We start from the raw sequence: 19,403 nt of genomic DNA, 5'->3' as shown, positions 1-19,403 counted from the left end.
GGTATATTGCGCCGTACTGGAAGAGGAGTGCAGCTTGACATGGGAGCACAGTCCACAGTGAACCTGGAGCAGCCTTAGAGGGCTGAATTGCCAGCAGCTGTGGCAGTTTCCAGACTTCTCAACCCATGAATGCCAAAGACAACTTAGGTCAGTGGGAAAAGTCTGTTTCTGCGGTGCTGAGAGAGAAGCGCAGGGTCTCATCTCCATTCCCTAAGCACGGCCCAGGGCGGGGGCTACCTCCTGAGCTTCTGGCCCACAGAGTGAGGGGGAATCCAGTGGCTGATCAGAGGGGGATTGCAGGGATCTCTTTGACAGTACTGAGGCAGGAATCTCTTGCTTTGCCCATGCTTGGATCTGGGTCACAGTTCTGGGCGGCAGTGCTGGGGTGAGGAGGAGTGCTGACATGGTGGAGCTTGTAGTGGCTGTGCAGAAGAAACCCTCCTCACAGTTCCAGAACAGAAAGGAGCACTCGTGGTTACTCATAGACCAAAGCATAGGCCAGGAAAGGAGTAAACAACTTGCCCTTGATCATACCACCTGGAAGAACTGAAAATTTACAGGTCCCTACAAGTGTCTCTGAAAACAGCTGCACAAAACCCCTGAAGCTTGGGACAGTATATTCTCCACATTGGAAGCAGAGTCTTACCTTAACAAAGAGTTTAAAACTCAAGTAAGTGGCTGGGATCATGAGCAAGCAGCACAAAAAGAATCAGACTATATTATTTTACTTTGGTGACAAAGAAGATCGAAATATACAACCAGAAGAAGACACCACCAAAGTCAAAGCTCCTACATCCAAAGCCTCCAAGAAAAATATGAATCAGTCCCAGGCCTTGGAAGAGCTCGAAAGGAATTTTGAAAAGCAAGTAAGAGGAGTAGAGGAAAAACTGGGAAGAGAAATGAGAGTGATGCAAGCAAATTATGAAAAACAAGTCAACAGCTTGCTAAAGGAGACCCAAAAAAATGCTGAAGAAAATAACACCTTAAAAAATAACTTAACCCAAATGGCAAAAGAGGTCTGAAAAGCCAATGAGGCGAAGAATTCCCTAAAAAGAAAAATTGGTCAATTGGAAAAGGAAGTCGAAAAGATTACTGAAGAAAATATTTCCTTAAAAATTAGACTAGAGCAATTGGGAGCTAGTGACTTTATGAGAAATCAGACACTGTAAAACAAATCCAAAAGAATGAAAAATAGAAACAATGTGAAATATCTCATTGGAAAACAACTGACCTGGAAAATAGATCCAGGAGAGAGAATTTAAAAATTATTGGACTCTGAAAGCCATGATCAAAAAAAGAGCCTAGACATCATTTTCAAGAAATTATCAAGGAAAACTGCCCTGATATTTTAGAACCAGAGGGCAAAATAGAAATTGAAAGAATCCACGATCTCCTCCTGAAAGAGATCCCCAAAGGAAAACTCCTAGGAATATTGTAGAATTCCAGAGTTCCCAGGTCAAGGAGAAAATATTACAAGCTGCCAGAAAGAAACAATTCAAGTATGTGGAAACACAATCAGGATAACACAAGATTTAGCAGTTTCTACATTAAAGGACCACAGGGTATGGAATATAATATTCTGGAGGGCAAAGGAGATAGGATTACAACCAAGAATCACCTACCCAGCAAAAACTAAGTATAATCCTTCAGGGGAAAAAATGGTCATTCAGTGAAATAGAGGACTTTCAAGCATTCTTGATGAAAAGACCAGAGCTGAATAGAATATTTGACTTTCAAATACAGACTCAAGTGGAACATGAAGAGGTAAACAGGAAAGAGAAATCATAAGAGACTTATTAAGTTGAACTGTTTATTCCTGCATAGAAAGATGATATTTATAACTCATGAGACCTTTGTCAGTATTAGGGTAGTTGGAGGGAAAAAATTATATGTATGTATGTATAGATAAATAGATAGAAGGCACAGGGTGAGTTGAAGATTAAGGGGTCATATCTGGAGAATAAAATTAAGGGATGAGAGGATTATACTAGGAAAAGGAGAAAGGGAGAGGTGGAATGGGGTAAATTATCTCACAAAAAAAAAACCCAGAAAAGAAAAGCTCTTACAGTGGAGGAGAAACGGGGGAAGGTGAGAGGGAGTGAGTGAATCTTATTCTCATAGGATTTGGCTTAAGGAGGGAATAACATACACATTCATTTGGGTATGGAAATCTGTCTTACCCTACAGGAAAATAGGGAGAAGGGGACAAGAGAGCAGGGATGATAGAGAGGAGGGCAGATTGGGAAAGGGGTAATCAGAAGCAAACACTTCTGAGGAGGGACAGGGTCAAAAGAAAGAATAGAATAAATGGGAGGCAGAGTAGGATTAAGGGATATAGAGTTAGTTTTTCACAACATGACTACTATGAAAGTGTTTTGCATAACTGCACATGTATAACCTGTATTGAGTTGTTTGCGTTTTCAATGAGGGTGGGGGGGGAGGGAGGAAGGAAGAAAATTTGGAACCCAAAGTTTGTAAAACACATGTTTAAAAAAATGTTTTCACATGCAACTGGGAAATAAGAAATACAGGAAATGGGGTACAGAAGTCTATCCTGCCCTACAGGAAAATAGAAGGGGAAGGGGATAAGAGAAAGTGGGGAGAGATAGAAGAGAGGCCAGACTAGGGGAAGGGGTATTTAGAATGCATGACATCTTGGAGTGAGGGGAGGGGTGAGATGGGGTGAAAATTTGGAACTCAAAATCTTGTGGAAGTAAATGTTGAAAATTAAAAATAAATAAATTTATATTAAAAAAAAAGCAAATAAGATGCTTTGCTTAAAACAATCCTGTGAGGTATTATCCTCATTTTACATATGAGGAAATTGAGGCTTTAAGAGGTTAAGAGACTTGCCCATTGTAACATTTAGTAAGTATGAGCTGCAGATTTGAAATTGAGATCTCCTTACTTCAAATTGAACATGCTTCTCATTACTCCATACTGTCTGGCAACTTCCCATAACCTCTTAATAAAAGGATTTATTCTGTGAAGTTTGGATTCAGTCAAAGGGCCGAGCTTGAGGAACTAGAAGGCCATGTGTGGCCTCGAGGTTCTCTCCCCTGCCATAACTTATACCCATGAAGAAAGCACCAAAATTCCCCTAGGCAGCCAAGGGAGAGAGGTCCAGAGGCCTTGTTCTAAAGTTTATGTACTTTATTAATAGACCACTTTTTAAATGATTGTTTTTGATGATGATGTTATTAACTTACAATATAATGCCTTACAATTCAGAGCACTTTAGGGTTTACAAAACTCTTGAAGTTATCCCTTTTGTTTCTTACAACAACCCTGAGGCCAGGAATTAACCTGGGTTTCATGGATCCTTTTATTTCAGGTGTTCTGTGAATTTGGATGGGAAGAGATTGCATTTTTAACTAACCTTTAACTGAAATTGAGCATTTCCTTCCCTGATGAATGTAGGTGATAAAATGAAATCCTGAGAAGGGGTCCATTGGCTTGGATAGACTACCAGAGTGGATCTACATGATACACAAAAAGTTAAGAGCCCTTGCCGTAGGCAGAGGGATAATTTCCATTTTGTAGATGAGAAAAGTAAGGCTGAGAGAGATTGATTATATGACTTACTTAAGGTGTTCAATAGACTCTATTTAAACAGAAATAGAAATAATATTTTAGGGAGATTTATATTCAAAATTATTAAAACAACAAAAATTTTTGTTGCCTAAGGAATTAAAGCTCTAGTTAGTGAGGAAACTTGGCTTTCCAGGGCTTCCGTTTTTCCAGAGGGTTCCATGGAGCTGAGTTTTTTTTTTTGTTTGTTTTGTTTTCCTTTGTTTGTTTTTCTTGTTTAGACAAATTAATATTTTCCTAGGTATGTTACTTTCTCTCTGGAATGTAAAGTCCTAGAAAGGTAGTTTTCTGCACCTTCTTTCATAACCTCTGTATGCCTTACTATTATTAGTTGATTTCTCTCTGAGGCAGGGGTTTGTAACTTTTTTTTGTTGGTGTCATGGACTCCTTTGGAGGCAGTTTGGTGACGTTTATGGACCACTTCTCAGAATAACATTTTTAAATACATAAAATAAAATGCACAGGATTGTAAAGGAAATCAGTTATAATAAAATGCAGTCATCAAAATATTAAAATAAATTCATAGACCCCAGGTTAATAATTCCTACTCAAAGGGTTCTTCTAGCTTAAAATCCTATGAAATTAAGTAATAATCTGTTTTCCTAATAAGAAATTTGACCAGTTTGAACTGTAGAATATTTGTAAAGAAGTTCAGTTGTATTTTAGATACTACAGAGACCCTTGAAGAGTAGGCACTTAATAAATGTTTTAAAAACTGAATTGAGTCATACCAGTAGATCAAAGAAAGCTAACAAAGTATTACTTTATAAAAGCCTTTAGGGAATTTGTTTTAATGAATGGCTAGTAAAGATTTGTAATTAGCATATCAATTGTATATAAATTGATGCCTCTGAAGTGCTTGAGGGTGTTTGAAAGCAGTTTTTCTTAAGTATCTTAAACTTTCTTCTACTGGGTTTGTACTATTAATCTACATACTCTATGAAGAAAGGGATGACTACAGTGCAATTAGTTTAATGTGCCATAGATACTATATTAGAGAACCGAATGTTTGATGGGAAACACTGGATGGGCAGGCATGAACCAGCTTCCTTTATGGCTCACTTGTGAAGTTCTGTACTTCCTTGGAAAATTACCACATCTAAAACTTTATAGCTGTTGCTAAGTAATTTACACACTGGACTGTGCAGCAGCTCTGAGCTCTAGAAAACTAGGTAGGAAAGGGACTCAGCATCATCCCCTTGGGCTTCCAACTGTTTTGTGGCAAAGAAGTTCAGATCCCTTCTCCTTGTTCATTTCATCTCAGCGTGCCTTGTGAATATGGAAAAGGAGAAGAGAACTTAGATCTTCTAATTTTCCTTCATTCACTCTCTCTTGACATTGTTACTCCTGACCTGTATTTTTGGGGGAGAGTGGGACTGAACTTCAGTTTTACTGTTTTTGGGAGCTCCCAGTAAGGAAATTCTATCAATGCATATCAGTGCTTGTTCTGCACTTTCTAATCCTAGGGAGTTAGCTGCTTGGGCTATGGGAAGGTGAAGTCACTTGCTCAGGGTCATTTAGGTCATTCAGAGGCCAGGCTGGAGCAATAGTTTTCCTGCCTCCCAGCCTCTCCAACTCTCCTCCACCAAGCTGTCTTTTTCTTCTGCGTTAGATGCTCAAAGATTTTCTCTTTGGGGAGATCTTATCACCTAGTAGGGTCCTCCAAATACTATGAAAACTAACAGATACTTTTGTAGATTCATAGATTATTTGAACCAAGAGAGATCTTAGAGACCATCTAGTTTTAATCTCTTATTTTATTTCTAAATTTTCTTATTATTGTGAACCTAACCCAAACAAGCATTAACATTTTCTGATACAAAGAGGAACAGACAAAGAAGACTACATGTGAAACTCTGAATCTCCACTATGTACAATTTGGGCATTTTATTTTTTGTGTATTTAAAATTTAACATGGTAGCTCAGCCCTGCCCTGCATGTTTGTGTCCCCTTCTGAACTTCCTTCTGCTCTATTTATTTTTTTAATGATTTATTGATACTCTTTTCTTCCTTTTTAGTAACATTCTTACTAACCTCTGATTCCTCTGAAATCTTCCCCTCAACATAAAAGCCCTCCCTTGTAACAAATAAGTGTAGTTAATATAAAACAAATGAACACACTGGCCAAGTTTGAAAACTGTATCATTCTGTTCCTCTGGTCCATCTATCATTTCTTGGCCAAGAGGAAAGAGGCATGATTCATCTTCAGGCATCCAGAGTCAGGTTTGGTCATTGCATGGATCATAATTTTTAAGTCTTTCACAGGTGTTTGCTTTTACAGTTGTTTTCCTGGTTTTGCTCAGGTCATGTAAGTTTTCTCAGATTTCTCTGAATTCTTATAGCCGTTACATTCATATACCATATTTTGTTCAGCCATTCCCCAATCCATGGGCACCCCCTTAATTTCCAGTTCTTTGTCACCACAAAAAGAGTTGCTATAAATATTTTTGTACATACCGATCCATTCTTTGATCTCTTTAGTGATATAACCTAGTAGTGGCTAGTAGTATTTCTGAGTCAAAATGTATGGATGTGACTTTTTGGGTATAGTTCTAAATTGCTTTCCAGAATAATGTGACCAACTTATAGCTCTACCAACAGTATGTTATTCATGTACCTGCTTCACCATAGACCTTTCAACAACTGTCATTTTCCTTTTTTGTTATCTTTGATGGCTCTGAAGTGTAACCTCAAAATTGCTTTAATTTGCATTTCTATAGTAGAGATTTTGGAGCATTTTTTTCATGTGGTTGTTGATAGCTTGCCTTTTTTCTTTTGAGAACTGCTTTTTCATATTCTTTGACCATTTATATCAATTGGGCAGTGGCTGTTGTTCTGATAAATTTGAATCAACTCCTTATAGATCTTAGAAATCTGACCTTTTTCCGATAAATTTTATTATGGGAGAAATATCTCTTCTCTGAGTTCATGTGGTGGGTAGCTGCTGCCAAATATATGTATTTATCACAATGCAGAAATTACAGAGATAAAAAAACCCTAAGTTTTATTATTGTGTTCAAGCATAGGTTCAGGCTTCAGAGAAAACCTGAACAATCATGAATAGTCTGACAAGTCTTCTTGTAGGAAAAATTACATCAGAATGACAGAGAAATAGTTCTTTTACATATTGCAATCTTGTACATTCCTCTTAGGCCATAAAAGTTAAAGAGAAGATAAATTTATAATTTGATACTTCCTTTAATGTCATAAAAATTGAACAAACTTAAACAGAATTATAATCTTTTACATCCCCTAAGGAAACAAACTTCATCAAACAAATTATAGGTAAACTAAGTCAGGTTGCAGCTTAAGCTACATTTAGAAGGTTCAGAAATAGGCTGGTTGAGGAAGAAGATTTATATGTCACCAAGGAGTCAGGGACAGTTGAGATTCTTCCTCTAGTTTCTTATGTTTTTCTTGTTATTCAGTCATGTCCTACTCTTTGTGACCCAATTTAGAGTTTTCTTGGCAAAGATACTAGAGTAGTTTTCCATTTCCTTCTTCAGTTCATTTTACAAATGAAGAAACTGAGGCAAACAGGGTTAAGTGACTTATTCAGAGTCACACAGCTATTAAGTGTCTGAGACTGGATTTGAACTCAGAAAGATGAGTCCCGGCACTCTATCCTAAAGAATGTTTAATGTTTTAAATAAATTTTTACATCTCATGGGACTGGTTTTGATCAGGTGAGGTTAATATTAACCAAAAGATTCAGGAGGAATAAAAGGAAATAAAAAATTCTCATAACAATTTGCTACAAAGATTTCCCCCCAGTTTATTGTTACCCTTCTTATTCTTGCTGCATTGATTTTATTTGTAAAAAAGTGTATCAATTTTGTGATCAAATGAAATAATATTTTTAAAGCACTTAACACAGTGAATGACATATAGTAGGTACTTAATTAGTGCCAGTTCTTTTTTCCTTTTCATGTTTTATGTAATAGAATTTATCTACTTTATTCTTTATGATATCTGTAGCCCTTGTTTGATCAACAACTCTCCCTTATGCTTAGTTGTGGAAGGCATATCTTGTGTTACTCGTCTAATTTGCTTATGGTGTGACCTTTTATATCCAGGTTGTGTGTCTATTTGGAGTTTATGGATGTAAAATGTTGGCAAATCTAATTTCTTTTTTTCTTTTTTTTTTTTTTGGTGAGGCAATTGGGGTTAAGTGACTTGCCCAGAGTCACTCAGCTAGTGAGTGTTATGTGTCTGAGGCTGGATTTGAACTCAGGGCCAGTGCTCTATCCACTCAAATCTAATTTCTGCTAGACTGTTTTACAGCTTTCCCAGAAATTTTGCTAACCAAGAGTTGGCTAACCCCTTAGCGAGAGAGGGCGTGACCACCAACCTCTTTCCTCCTAGTGCCAGTCTTAGACTGTTGGTCTGCCATCATCAGTCAATGATTTATTTATTTATACCACCCTCGATAGCAGGGTGGAGCAGGTGGAGCAGCGGACAGAGGGCTGAGTCTAGAGTCAGGAAGACTCATCTTCATAAGTTCAAATTCAGCATACTCCAGCATCTTTGCCAAGAAAATCCCAAATGGAGTCACGAAGAGTTGGGCATGATTGAAATGACCAACCAACAAAAATCTGTGCCCTCTAAGTTTAGGAGGCTCAGAGTTTAGGAGAATTCAAAACAGAGTAGAAAATTGTGACAGTTATTTTGCCTCTTTGGATAATGGATTTCCTTCCAACTTGTACCCTCTCTTCTCCTTCTCCTCACCCACCTACCCCTAAATGCAGGCCAAAGAGTACTGGATGATGGAAATCTGAACTGTATTTTCTTAGAAATGCTGCTTCTCCACAGACCTTTTTGCAGTGAGGATGAGAACAGTGACGGTGGAGACAATGCAGCTATTTACAGATAACCATGGCTTCAATGGGTTGTTTGTTTTAATAATGGTATACTTTGCTAGGCTTCCTAAATTGTGCTGTTATTCTCATTGAAATAGATGCCCAGTGATATTTGGAGCCTGAGCTCTCCAGATGTGTTTAATTTCTTTCACATTCTGTATGACAGCCTTTTTTTTTTTCTCCCAGCCTGTGCTGGTATAAACTGCTTGGAATAGTTGGGTAATTAGTCCAGTGAAGAGCCAATTTTCTGTAGTTTGGGGCTGGCAGGCAGTTTCTAGGTAGCTAGTAGATTTTTTGGAGAGAAAATCCTGCTTCTGATGATGACTGCTATGAAATTCAAGGATGAATAGCTTGATTTCAGTTTTGTTGCCATGTGGAAAGTTTTTTTAATCTACTGAAAGTCTGTGTCTACATGATATAAAAATGTTCCATTCAATTCTACAAATGGAGTAGACTCTTTAGGGGTAGGGAGCTCCCTCTCACTGGGGCCTTCCAGTGAATGCTGGGAGGTCACTGTGTTGGTAGATCAGATCAATGCACCAGGTATGTTTTCTGAGTTCCCTTACAAATCTGGTATTCTGTGAATAAAACGTATGTATTAGGTGTCTGCTTTGTGTAGGACTTATCTTTGGGCTCTGAGGGAGACATTAATAAGTCAGTAAGCACTTATTACTATGTGCCAGGGACTGTGCTAAGTATTTGAGGCATTGTGCTAAACTCTAATAGGACCTGATATCTGCCCTGAGGAGCTCATTGCCCTGTGGGGAGAAGATAAGTACACAGATAGTTAGAATACTGTTAAGTATATAAGTGGATAGAAGAAGTACACATACAAATGGTTAGAGAAGCACAAATAAAGGGCTGGTTGAGATCTGAGAAGGTGGCACCTTAGCTGGTCCTTTACCATTGGGAGGGTGTTAATTGGCAGAGTTTGATTTGGGATCTTTAGGATTGGGGTAGGGGAAATATTCTCTCTGAAATAGGATGGCGTTGTAGAAAGAAGACTAGATTTAGAGTTAGCAGGCTTTGAATTTTGGCTCTAATAGTTCTTAGCTGTGTGACCATGGGACAAGTCATTTAATATCTCTGGGCCTCATTTTTCTTTCCTTGAAAATGGTGATAGTAATGCTTATGCTTCCTTTTTCATAGGGAGATAGTATTATTACTTTAGGAATAGGAAAAATTGTCAGTCATTCTGATGTTTGATTTGTACAAATTCAAATACTTCAACCTTTGCTTACATTTATGTTAGAATTGTTAATTTTTCTCCAAATATATGACTGCATATCAGGTATAGTCAGAATGCTTGGTTTTCAGATGTCATATAAGACATTTCATATCTGCACTCCCGTCTCCCATGTCTCCTCTTGGTTCGAGGGTGACCCTCATTTCTCCAAGGTAGCAGAATCCAGTTGGAAAGTGTCTGAGCATCGTCGTTTTAGAGCTAGGAGATGCCACAGAGTCTGACCTCCTCATTTTACAGATTGAGGAAGTGAGGCCTAGAGAGATAAAATGACATGTCCAGATTTCACACAGATAGAAAGGGGCAGAGCTGGGATTTGAGACCAGGTCAAATTCAAATTCATTTCTCTTTCTTTTGTGCCCTATTGTTTAGGGCCTAATAGGTGAGTGAGCGACTAGGCAGTGAGGTGGCATACTGGCCTTGGAAGTCAGGAAGACGTGGGTTCATATTCTGCCCCAGACACTGTGTGACCCTAAGCAAGTCACTTAACCTCTGTCAGTCTCGGTTTCTCCACCTGTAAAATGAAGATAACGATAGCACAGTGTTTTTTTTTCTTTTTGAGTTACATTAAGTGAGATACAGGCATACCTCATTTTATTGTGCCTTACTTCATTGTGCTTAGCAGATACTAGGGTTTTTTTTTTTTGGTAGCAGATAATTGTGTTTTTTACAAATTGAAGATTTGTGGCAACTGTGCTGGCTCTGGAGTCAAGAAGAGTATCTTCCTGAGTTCAAATCTGGCCTCAGACATTTGCTAGCTGCGCTATCCTGGGCAAGTCACTTAACCTTGTTTGCCTCAGTTCCTCATCTGTAAAATGAGCTGGAAAAGGAAATGGCAAACCACTCCACTATCTGCCAAGAAAACCCTAAACAGGGCCATGAAGAATCAGACACAATTGAAAAATGGCTCAACAAAAGAGGTGCCATTTTTCCAACGGCATGTGCTCGCATTGTGTTTCCGTGTCACATTTAGGTAATTCTTGCAATATTCCAGATCTTTTCATTATTATTATATCTGTTATGGTGATCTGTGATCACTGATCTTTGATGCTACTATTGTAATTGTTTGGGGCGGGGGCTCATGAACTGTGCCCACTTAAGATATTGAACTTAATCAATAAATGCTTTGTGTGTTCTCACTGCTCCACCAACTTGCAGTTCCCCATCTCCTTTCCTGTCCTAGGGCCTCCCTATTCCCTGAGACACAACAGTATTGAAATTAAGCTAATTAATAACTATACAATGGCCTCTAAATATCTAAGTGAAAGGAAGAGTCAATTGATGCGGCCAACTTCATTGTTGTCTTATTTTAAGAACTTGCCACAGCCACCCCAGCCTTCAGCAACCACCACCCTGATCAGTCAGCAGCCATTGACAATGAGGCAAGATCCTCCACCAGCAAAATAATTATAACTTGCTGGAAGTTCAGATGATGGTGAGCATTTTTTAGCAATAAAGTATTTTTTAATTAAGGTATGTACATTTTTTAGACATAATGCTGTTTGTATACTTACTAGACTACAGTGTAATGTAAACATACCTTTTATATGAAACAAAAAAATTCATGTGACCTTGCTTTATTGTGATACATGCATTATTGCTGTGGTCTGGAGCTGAACCTGTAATATCTCTAAGGTATGCCTATATTAAATATGCAGAACACTTTACTTTGAAACATTGTATAAATGGTAGGTATTATTATTATTATTTATCAAAGCATGTCACCCAAGAAGCAAGCAGTCTTGCTAAATTTGGAGAAGTTCACCACTAGGTTTGCCACAAGGTCATGATTTTTTGGACCACATCAGCACTCACAGGCTCATTTACTAAGAAATAGAGGGATTAGAGTCACGATCACCAGAGGGAGGACCTGCACTGGTGAAGTCATTGACTCTTAAAGTACTGAAATGATAACAGTAGTTCAGATTTATAGAGGACTTTGGTCTTAAAACGTACTTTCCTTACGGCAGACCTTTTAGGCAGAGAAGATACTTTTTATTTTCCTTATTTTACAGATGAGGAAACTGGTTTAGAAGAGGAAAGGACTTCCAGTGGTCATGTGTCTTGTAAATGGTGAAGGTGAGAATCCAACCCAGGTTTGAGGGCCCACCAATAGTTTGGGCTCTCCTAATTCCATCTTGTTTTATAGGTGCCCCAGCATAGTGTCCCTGTAAATTGTTGGCATGGTTTGCTTAGTGTTCATCCCAGCCATGCACATCTAACTATTCTTTCCTGACCCACCTTATATTTTCAGCCAACCACTAATTACAAAACTACTTGTAATCTTTTACCCAAAGTGGAGGACATGCCCATCATAAACTTTTCAATGACTTGGTTTACGGCAATTAAAATTTTTAACGACATCAGCCAATAACTATGTGATAATTTGCCATTTACTCTCTGTGTGATGGGTGAATCATTTGAACTTTTTTGAGCTTCTGTTTCCTCATCTGCAAAATGAAGATAATAAAAATAGTACTGATCTCCAAAAAACATATAAAAGTATAAAATGGGCTTCCTGACTGAAGATAGGAAAAGTTGAAAATGGGACAAAGTAAGACATTGACTCTCACATTTCTTCCAGATTAATAGTTGCAGACACTAACCTTAAAGAGATTAAAAAAACAACAGCAAATGAGCCCTTGATCTTCTTGCCAGGTTTTGAGATATGCAACCAAGGACAACACCAGTTTAGTATACAGGCTCATTTATGAGGATAATTTACATAATAATTTACATTTATCAAGCCCCTTAAGGTTACATAGGACACTTACAGCACCACAGTGAAGTAGTTGATGCACGTATCATTCAGTGTTAAAGGCGGAAACTTTAAAGGAAAAAGCTCAGAGGGAGGGGGACAGGAAAGGGAATAAGCATTTGTATAGCACCTGCTCTGTGCCAGGAACTGTGCTATATGCTTTACAAATACTAACTCATTTGATCCTCACAACAATCCTAGGAAGTAGGTGCTGTTATCCCCATTTTACAGTTGAGGAAACTGAGGCAAAGTAACCTCTGACTTAACCAGAGTCACTTTGTCTTTAGGAGGAATTTGACTGTTTTCCTACCTTCAAGGACTCTTTGCACTAAACTAAGAGACCTCTGAGATGTTGGGTGTGAAAGACTTCATGAGGGCGAAACAGAACACAAATATAAGCTATTACAATAATTATTAATATCTGCAGAAGCATCCATTAAAGACACCCTCCCCACCCTCCACTTGTCTTTATGCTAGTTTGTACGCCAGGTTGGAGTCCCTTCCCAGTAGGAACTGACTCTCCAAGGAGCAAAGAGCTCTGGGATAGTCATCTTCAGCCTCACACGGCTGCTGAATTGCCTGTATGACCTTGAAGTAAACATGTCATCTGCTTGGTACTGTTTCCTCACTGCTGAAGATGAAGGGGTTAGATTAAATGGTCATTTATGTCCTCATAAGCACTAACATTATATTGAATAAATATAGCATTTATTAAGTGCTCACTATGTGTAAAGCACTGTGTTAAGTGCTGGGGATACATATAGAAAGGTAGGACAGTCCCTGCTCTCAAGAGTCTCACATTCTAAAGGAGAAGACAACCATGTGGGAGATTTCAGCTGCAAGCTGAATGGAAAGTTCCCCATCACAAGGTGTAGTGTCAGAGCAGGTAGTAACGCCCCTTCCTTAATGTCATTACCATCAGAATCTTGTCAGTTTCTGTTGTTGAGCCATTTGACCAATGCCATAGATATTGGTGGAAAGAACATTCTTTTCTAGGTCTTCAAAAGATGAGGCTGTAGTGGGGCAGCTAGGTGGCGCAGTGGGTAGAGCTCCGGCCTTGGAGCTCTTGGAGGACCTGAGTACAAATGTGGCCTCAGACGCTTGACACCTACTAGCTGTGTGACCCTGGGCAAGTCACTTAACCCTGATTGCCTCACCAAAAAGAAAAAAAAAAGGTGAGGCTGTAATATACGCAGGAACAGTTGACAGACTGCATCTCTTTATGAGTTATTTCTTAGGAAGATGGCAGAGGGCACTTGCCTAGAAGCATTGCTGGTCCCAAGGTTCTTGGTTTCAGGATCCCGGGCTGTCTCCATGAGATTGTGAGGGGAGATGATGGTCGAGGTTGGTCAAGGTGGTGGGGGTGGTTTGACTTGTCTGCCACATGCTGCCTCTTGTCTTTACCTCTGGATGCCCTGGCACTTCAGCTAGGCTGATTTGCTTGTCCTGTGTGGGAAGGGGGTGTTGTTGGGTTGGTTGGTTCCTTTGCCACGCCAGTTGCTTTCTCAGATGATGGCTGTGATGGCTGGTCTAGGGGGTGCTGCCACTGCCAGGCATCTGCCTTGTTTAGCAGTTGGGCAGTTTGTGGTGATGAGGAAGGTGGACCTCTTCTCCACAATGATTTCTCTTCCCAGGAATAGCTGTGGGGGCTGGGCTAGAAGCAGTTCTGGTGGCTTGGGGAACACTGCTGTTCCCAGGACTCTTGAGTTCAGGGTCCTGGTGGTCAGGATGGTGGTGGTGGTGGTGGTTTGACTTGCCTGGCACATGCTGTCCCATGTCTCTCCTACAGAGTGCCCTGCTGCTGCTTCAGCTAGGCTGGCTTGCCTGTTCTCAGTACTCAGTTCTTTCCCACCCCTAACAATGTATAGTTTACAACTTAAAGTGTCTTTCAGATCTGACATTGCATGTTTTAAAGCTCTTTTAAACACTAATGTTGTATTATAATAATAACTCCTGTTTTTATAGTGCTGTAAAGTTTGCTAAGAACTCATCTTGAACATCTCTGTGAGTTAGTATAAGTATTATCCCATTTTATAGAAGAAGAAACTGAAGCTCCAGAGACTAAGGGATTTTGTCAGGGGCCGATATCTTAGTGTCAGAAGTAGAACTCCAATCCAGTGACTTGAATACTGCCCTGTATTACCGTGCCTTAAATTCTAAGGTCTCTTCCAATGCTGATGGTTTTTGTGTAATTGTCCAAAGTTGGCAGCACTAAAAGCTGTCATAGAAGAGACCTTCAGAGACTGACTGAATAGTAAGCAATTTGACTTCAGGTATGAACCTTGAAGTTCAGTGGGAGTCATGACATTTACATGTTCAGACAGGGTGGTATAAAGGAGGGATTCAGTATGTATTGGATTCAGAGTCACAAGCACCTGGGTTTAAATCTTGGCTGTGTGTCATTTACTAGTTGTATGACTTGGGCAATTTCCATCCCTTCTCTGTGCCTCAGTTTTCTGCTCTGTAGAATGAAGAGGTTGGATTAGTTTTTTTTTTTTAAATTCTAGATCTTTCCACTGCACCATGTTGCACTGGGGCCTCTTTCCTGGTCTCTTAGGTGTGCTGTGGTCTCTACTAGTACTGTGCTAGGACGAAAACTTCTGCATGCACACTTGAGGGTTTCATTGTAGGTAGTCTTCAGCAGGTTTTTTCTTCCTTTGTAATTGGTTTTATTTACAGCATCTCAGTCATAAAGATGGTGTATGTCCTAAATGGAAGATCAATTGAAATTTCCGGCTTAGTTATTGATGCCTGTGAATGTTGCAGTGAATTTGTTTTAGGATTTTAGCCTTTGAAGAAATCTCTGGCACAGGATTTTGGCATTGGCCTGATTTGGCTAATTACTCTAGAAAGATAATGACCATTTATGTTTTAGTGCTACAAATTACTGCTCTGTGTCTGGCCTTTCTCTTTCCTTTCTGGGCTTTGAGTGGAATAGCTATTGTAGAAGAGAATTTAAACACATATATTTTATTTGATTGTTAGAGCAGTAGAACACCTTTCTCTAAGCAAGTGTCTGAAGGGTCACTCAGCTGGAAGTCTGGTGGGAATGGGGTGGCCTACTTGTTGAGGATATTAACATTGAAATCTTGAATTCTCACTTTCTAGGAATGTGTGTACTAAAAACAAGTTGTGATTCAGTTGGATGATAATTTTACTCTAAAGTATATGTGAAACTTCGATAGAGGTGTGTCTGTAAAATGAGGAGACTGATTTTCTTAAGTCCATTTTGGATCTATGACACACTTTCTATATAGGAAGAACACAAATTTTGTATCTTTTCCCATCTACCTCTGGCTTTTTGGGAAGGCATAAGAATGTTTCCTGAGGTAGGGAAGTACAATGTAGTGGAAAGAGCAGAGCGAGTCTGGGAAACTGACCTCTGATCCTGGAGAGCCTTCCAGTGAGGTGCTTTTTCCATATTTTTTTCTTTCTATTCCAGAATCTAGCACAGATCTCATAGATCTTTGTAGTCCCAGTATCATAGCACTGGGAAAACATTTGTTTACATAGAGATTCCACACTTCCCATGATAGCCAATTGTGGGGGTTGTCTCCAACCCAACCCTACCTAGTCTTGTCCCACAACGTTCCCCTCCTTAGCCCCCACCCTGTTCTATGTAAGCCCTCAGCTCTTCTCTCTCCCCACTTATGAGTTGGACATCATCCTTGAGGCAGTTAGGACCTAACTGCAGTAACAGCTGTGCAGATGTCATTGGGCAGGTTCCTCCATCCAGCATCTAGACTAGACCCCTGCCCTCATGGCTGTGGCAGGTGTCCTCTGAGGGCTCTTCCCTGTGGTCAGTCACTGGTGAGGAAGAACCCTGCCCCCATTTTTGTTTTAAGTAGGCCAGAATGAGATGAACAGAAATGGATGATGGTGTTTCCTCAAGAAACACTACATTTTCTTCCAAACTTATTACTCTTTTTTTTTTCACTTAATAGTATTTTTTAACCTATTCATGTCAGTTTATTTTTTAGTTTTCAAATGAACTTTTATAAGATTTTGAGTTCCAAGTTTTTTCTTCCCTCTCTCCCTTCCCTCCCCCCTCCCTAAGACAGCAAGCAATCCAATATAGGCTATACATGTACAATCATATTAAACATATTTTCACATTAGTGATGTTATGAAAGAAGAATCAGAAAAAAGGGAAAACCACGAGAAAGAAAAAACGACAAAAAAGAGAAAACAGTATGCTTTGATCTGCATTCAGACTCCATAGTTCTTTCTCTGTATGTGGATAGCATTTTCTGCATTAGTCTTTTGGAATTGTCTTAGATCTGTGTATTGCTGAGAAGGGTTAAGTCTGTCAATATTGGGCATTGCACATTGTGGCTTAACGTTCTCCTGGTTCTGCTTACTTCACTCTGCATCAGACCATACAAGTCTTTCCAGGTTTTTCTGAAGTCTGCCTGCTCATCATTTCTTATAGCACAATAGTATTCCATTACATTCATATACCAGAACTTGTTCAGCCATTCCCCAGTTGATGGGCATCCCCTCACTTTCCAGTTCTTTGCCACCACAAACAGAGCTGCTATAAATATTTTTGTACATGTGGGCCCTTTTCCCTTTATGATGCTCTGTTTGGGTTACATGCTTAGTAGTGGTATTTGTGGGTCAAAGGGTATGCACAGTTTGATTGCCCTTTGGGCATAGTTTCAAATTGCTCTCTAGAATGGTTGAATCAGTTCACAACTCTACCAACAATGCATTAGTGTTCCAAATTTTCCCACATCTCCAACATTTATTGTTTTACTTTTCTGTCAGATTAGCCAGTCTGATAGGTGTGAGGTGGTACCTCAGAGTTGTTTTGATTTGCATTTCTCTGATCAATAGTGATTTAGGGCATCTTCATATGACAATAGATAACTTTAATTTCTTCATCTGAGAACTGCCTGTTCATATCTTTTGACCATTTATCAATTGGGGAATGACTTCTATTGTTATAAATTTGACTCAATTCTCTATATAGTTGAGAAATGAGGCTTTTTTTCAGAAACACTGGTTATAAAAATTATTTCCCAGCTTTCTGCTTTCTTTCTAATTGTGGTTGCATTGGCTTTGACAAACTTACTACCCTTAAGGGAACCACTGTCCTTCTAGCCAAAGGTTCCCAATCTCACCCTGGATTTCTCACTTCCCTCACTCCACATATCCAATCAGTTTCCAAGTCCTGTCATTTCTGTCTTCACAGCATCTTTTTTCTCCTCACGTAGTTGCCCTCTTAGTTCCAGTGCCCGTTCCCTCTCACCTGGACATGAATTCACTGTTGGTGGAGTTGTGAATTGGTCCAACAATTCTGGTGAACAATTTGGAACTGTGCCCAAAGGCCTATAAAATTGTGCATACCCTTTGATTCAGCATTACCAGTACTAGGTCCGTGTCCCAAAGGGATCAAAGAAAAAGGAAAAGGACATATATATTTATAGCAGATTTTTTTTGTGTGGTGGCAAAGAATAGGAAATGGGAGGGGATGCCCTTCAATTGGGGAATGGCTGAACAGGTTGTGGTGGTATATGATTGTGATGGAATATTATTGTGCTATAAGAAATTATGAGGGGAATGGTTTCAGAAAGATCTGTGAAGACTTATATGAACTGATAAAAAGTGATACAAAGTGAAGTAGAGTAGAACCAGAAGAACATTGTACAAAATAATAGCAATATTGTACAATGATCAGTTGTGAAGGATTAGCTACTCTGTTCAACTCAGTGATTCAAGACAGTTCCAAAGAACTCATGATGAAAAATGCTATCCACCTCCAGAGATAGAACTGATGGACTCTGAATGCAGATTGAAGTATAAATTTTTTCACTTTTTTTGTTCTTTTTCTTATTCACAGCATGGCTAATATGGAAGGGTTTTGCATGACTATATATATATAGAAATGGGTATCATATTGCTTGGCTTCTCAATGGATGTGGGAAGGGGCTGGAGGAAGAGAGGGAATTTGGATCTCAAAATAAAAAAATGAATCTTTGAAAAAAGCACTTCACAACAACTGAGTGAAGTCAGTAGTGCACAGTTTTTGTTTTTTGGTCTAGATTTTTTTAAAAAATTTCATGAATGCAGAGAACTTTTAATGAAAAAACTCCCTCCCCAGATGCAGGTCAGTAGCTTCTCTGCAAAATATAGTTTTATCAAGTTGCCTAGGGCTTTGAGAAATTTAGTAGCATGCCTTCAAGATCACATAGTCAGAATGTGTCAGAAATGAAATATTATATAATGATTATTTCCATTTTACAGATGAAGAAACTGAGTCTCAGAAGGGACAAATGACTTGAACTCAGTCTAAAAAGTGGTAGAGCCAGGACCAAAATTTCATTCTCTTTTCTCTAAAGCTAACATTCTTTCCACTATACTGTTGCAACTGTAAAGCATTTAGAATCCAAATCCTGTGGTTTAAGTCTAATATTAATTGGTCTGATATGTAGCCCTGGTTTATAGAGTGCTTTTCTCACAATAGCCTACCAGAAAGTTTCATCCTTCTAGGTCAGACTCGGAACAGAAAATAAGCTACCACTTGAGAAGGAATATTTCAAAGGGATTTTGAAAAATGTTTTATAATTGGCCTATTAGGCTACCCTGATGTTAATGTATCTACCATCATTTATCACTCAGGAAATAAATAAGTGAATGTCTCTTATCTCACTTTAATTATGTTTTATTGATTAAAAACAGACAGAAACTCTTTGCATATATCCTGTGGCAACCAAGGGAAATAGAGGGAAATTCATTCCTTAATGAGAATGGCATACTTAAAAGAATCTTATTTAAAAAACATATTAAAATAAAAAAGGGATATGTCAGCAATCCAGGCAGAGTGAAAACTAGCTCAGTAAAAACTGTAAATTGGTCCCAGCCATTATCATTTTTGATCACTGTAACTTGCTTATTGGGAGCTTAAACCATCTGGTTTTTCTGTTAATCCTTTAAAACCCAGTTGGTG

At 38.9% G+C, this 19,403-nt stretch overlaps 1 protein-coding gene across 6 annotated transcripts in view; it reads left to right on the top strand.

The window, feature by feature from the left end:
• FAM168A (family with sequence similarity 168 member A) overlaps positions 1–19,403 on the top strand; it is a 200,096-nt gene that overhangs the window by 27,925 nt on the left and 152,768 nt on the right. For 4 of the 6 annotated variants that reach the window (XM_078156905.1, XM_078156903.1, XM_078156904.1 and 1 more), the window contains exon 2: positions 11,709–11,772. The exons of the other annotated variants lie outside the window; for them this stretch is intronic. In XM_078156905.1, coding sequence (XP_078013031.1) covers positions 11,764–11,772 — 9 coding nt within the window. In that variant the 5' untranslated portion in view covers positions 11,709–11,763. The remainder of the gene's footprint in view (positions 1–11,708; positions 11,773–19,403) is intronic. 6 annotated transcript variants of the gene reach the window in all.

The sequence above is a fragment of the Phascolarctos cinereus genome, unplaced genomic scaffold (assembly GCF_003287225.1).
Source record: "Phascolarctos cinereus isolate Bilbo 61053 unplaced genomic scaffold, phaCin_HiC Scaffold_726;HRSCAF=1367, whole genome shotgun sequence".
Lineage (NCBI taxonomy): Eukaryota > Metazoa > Chordata > Mammalia > Diprotodontia > Phascolarctidae > Phascolarctos > Phascolarctos cinereus.
Note: the sequence above shows the minus strand (reverse complement) of the source record. Positions and strands in the feature narration are given on the sequence as shown.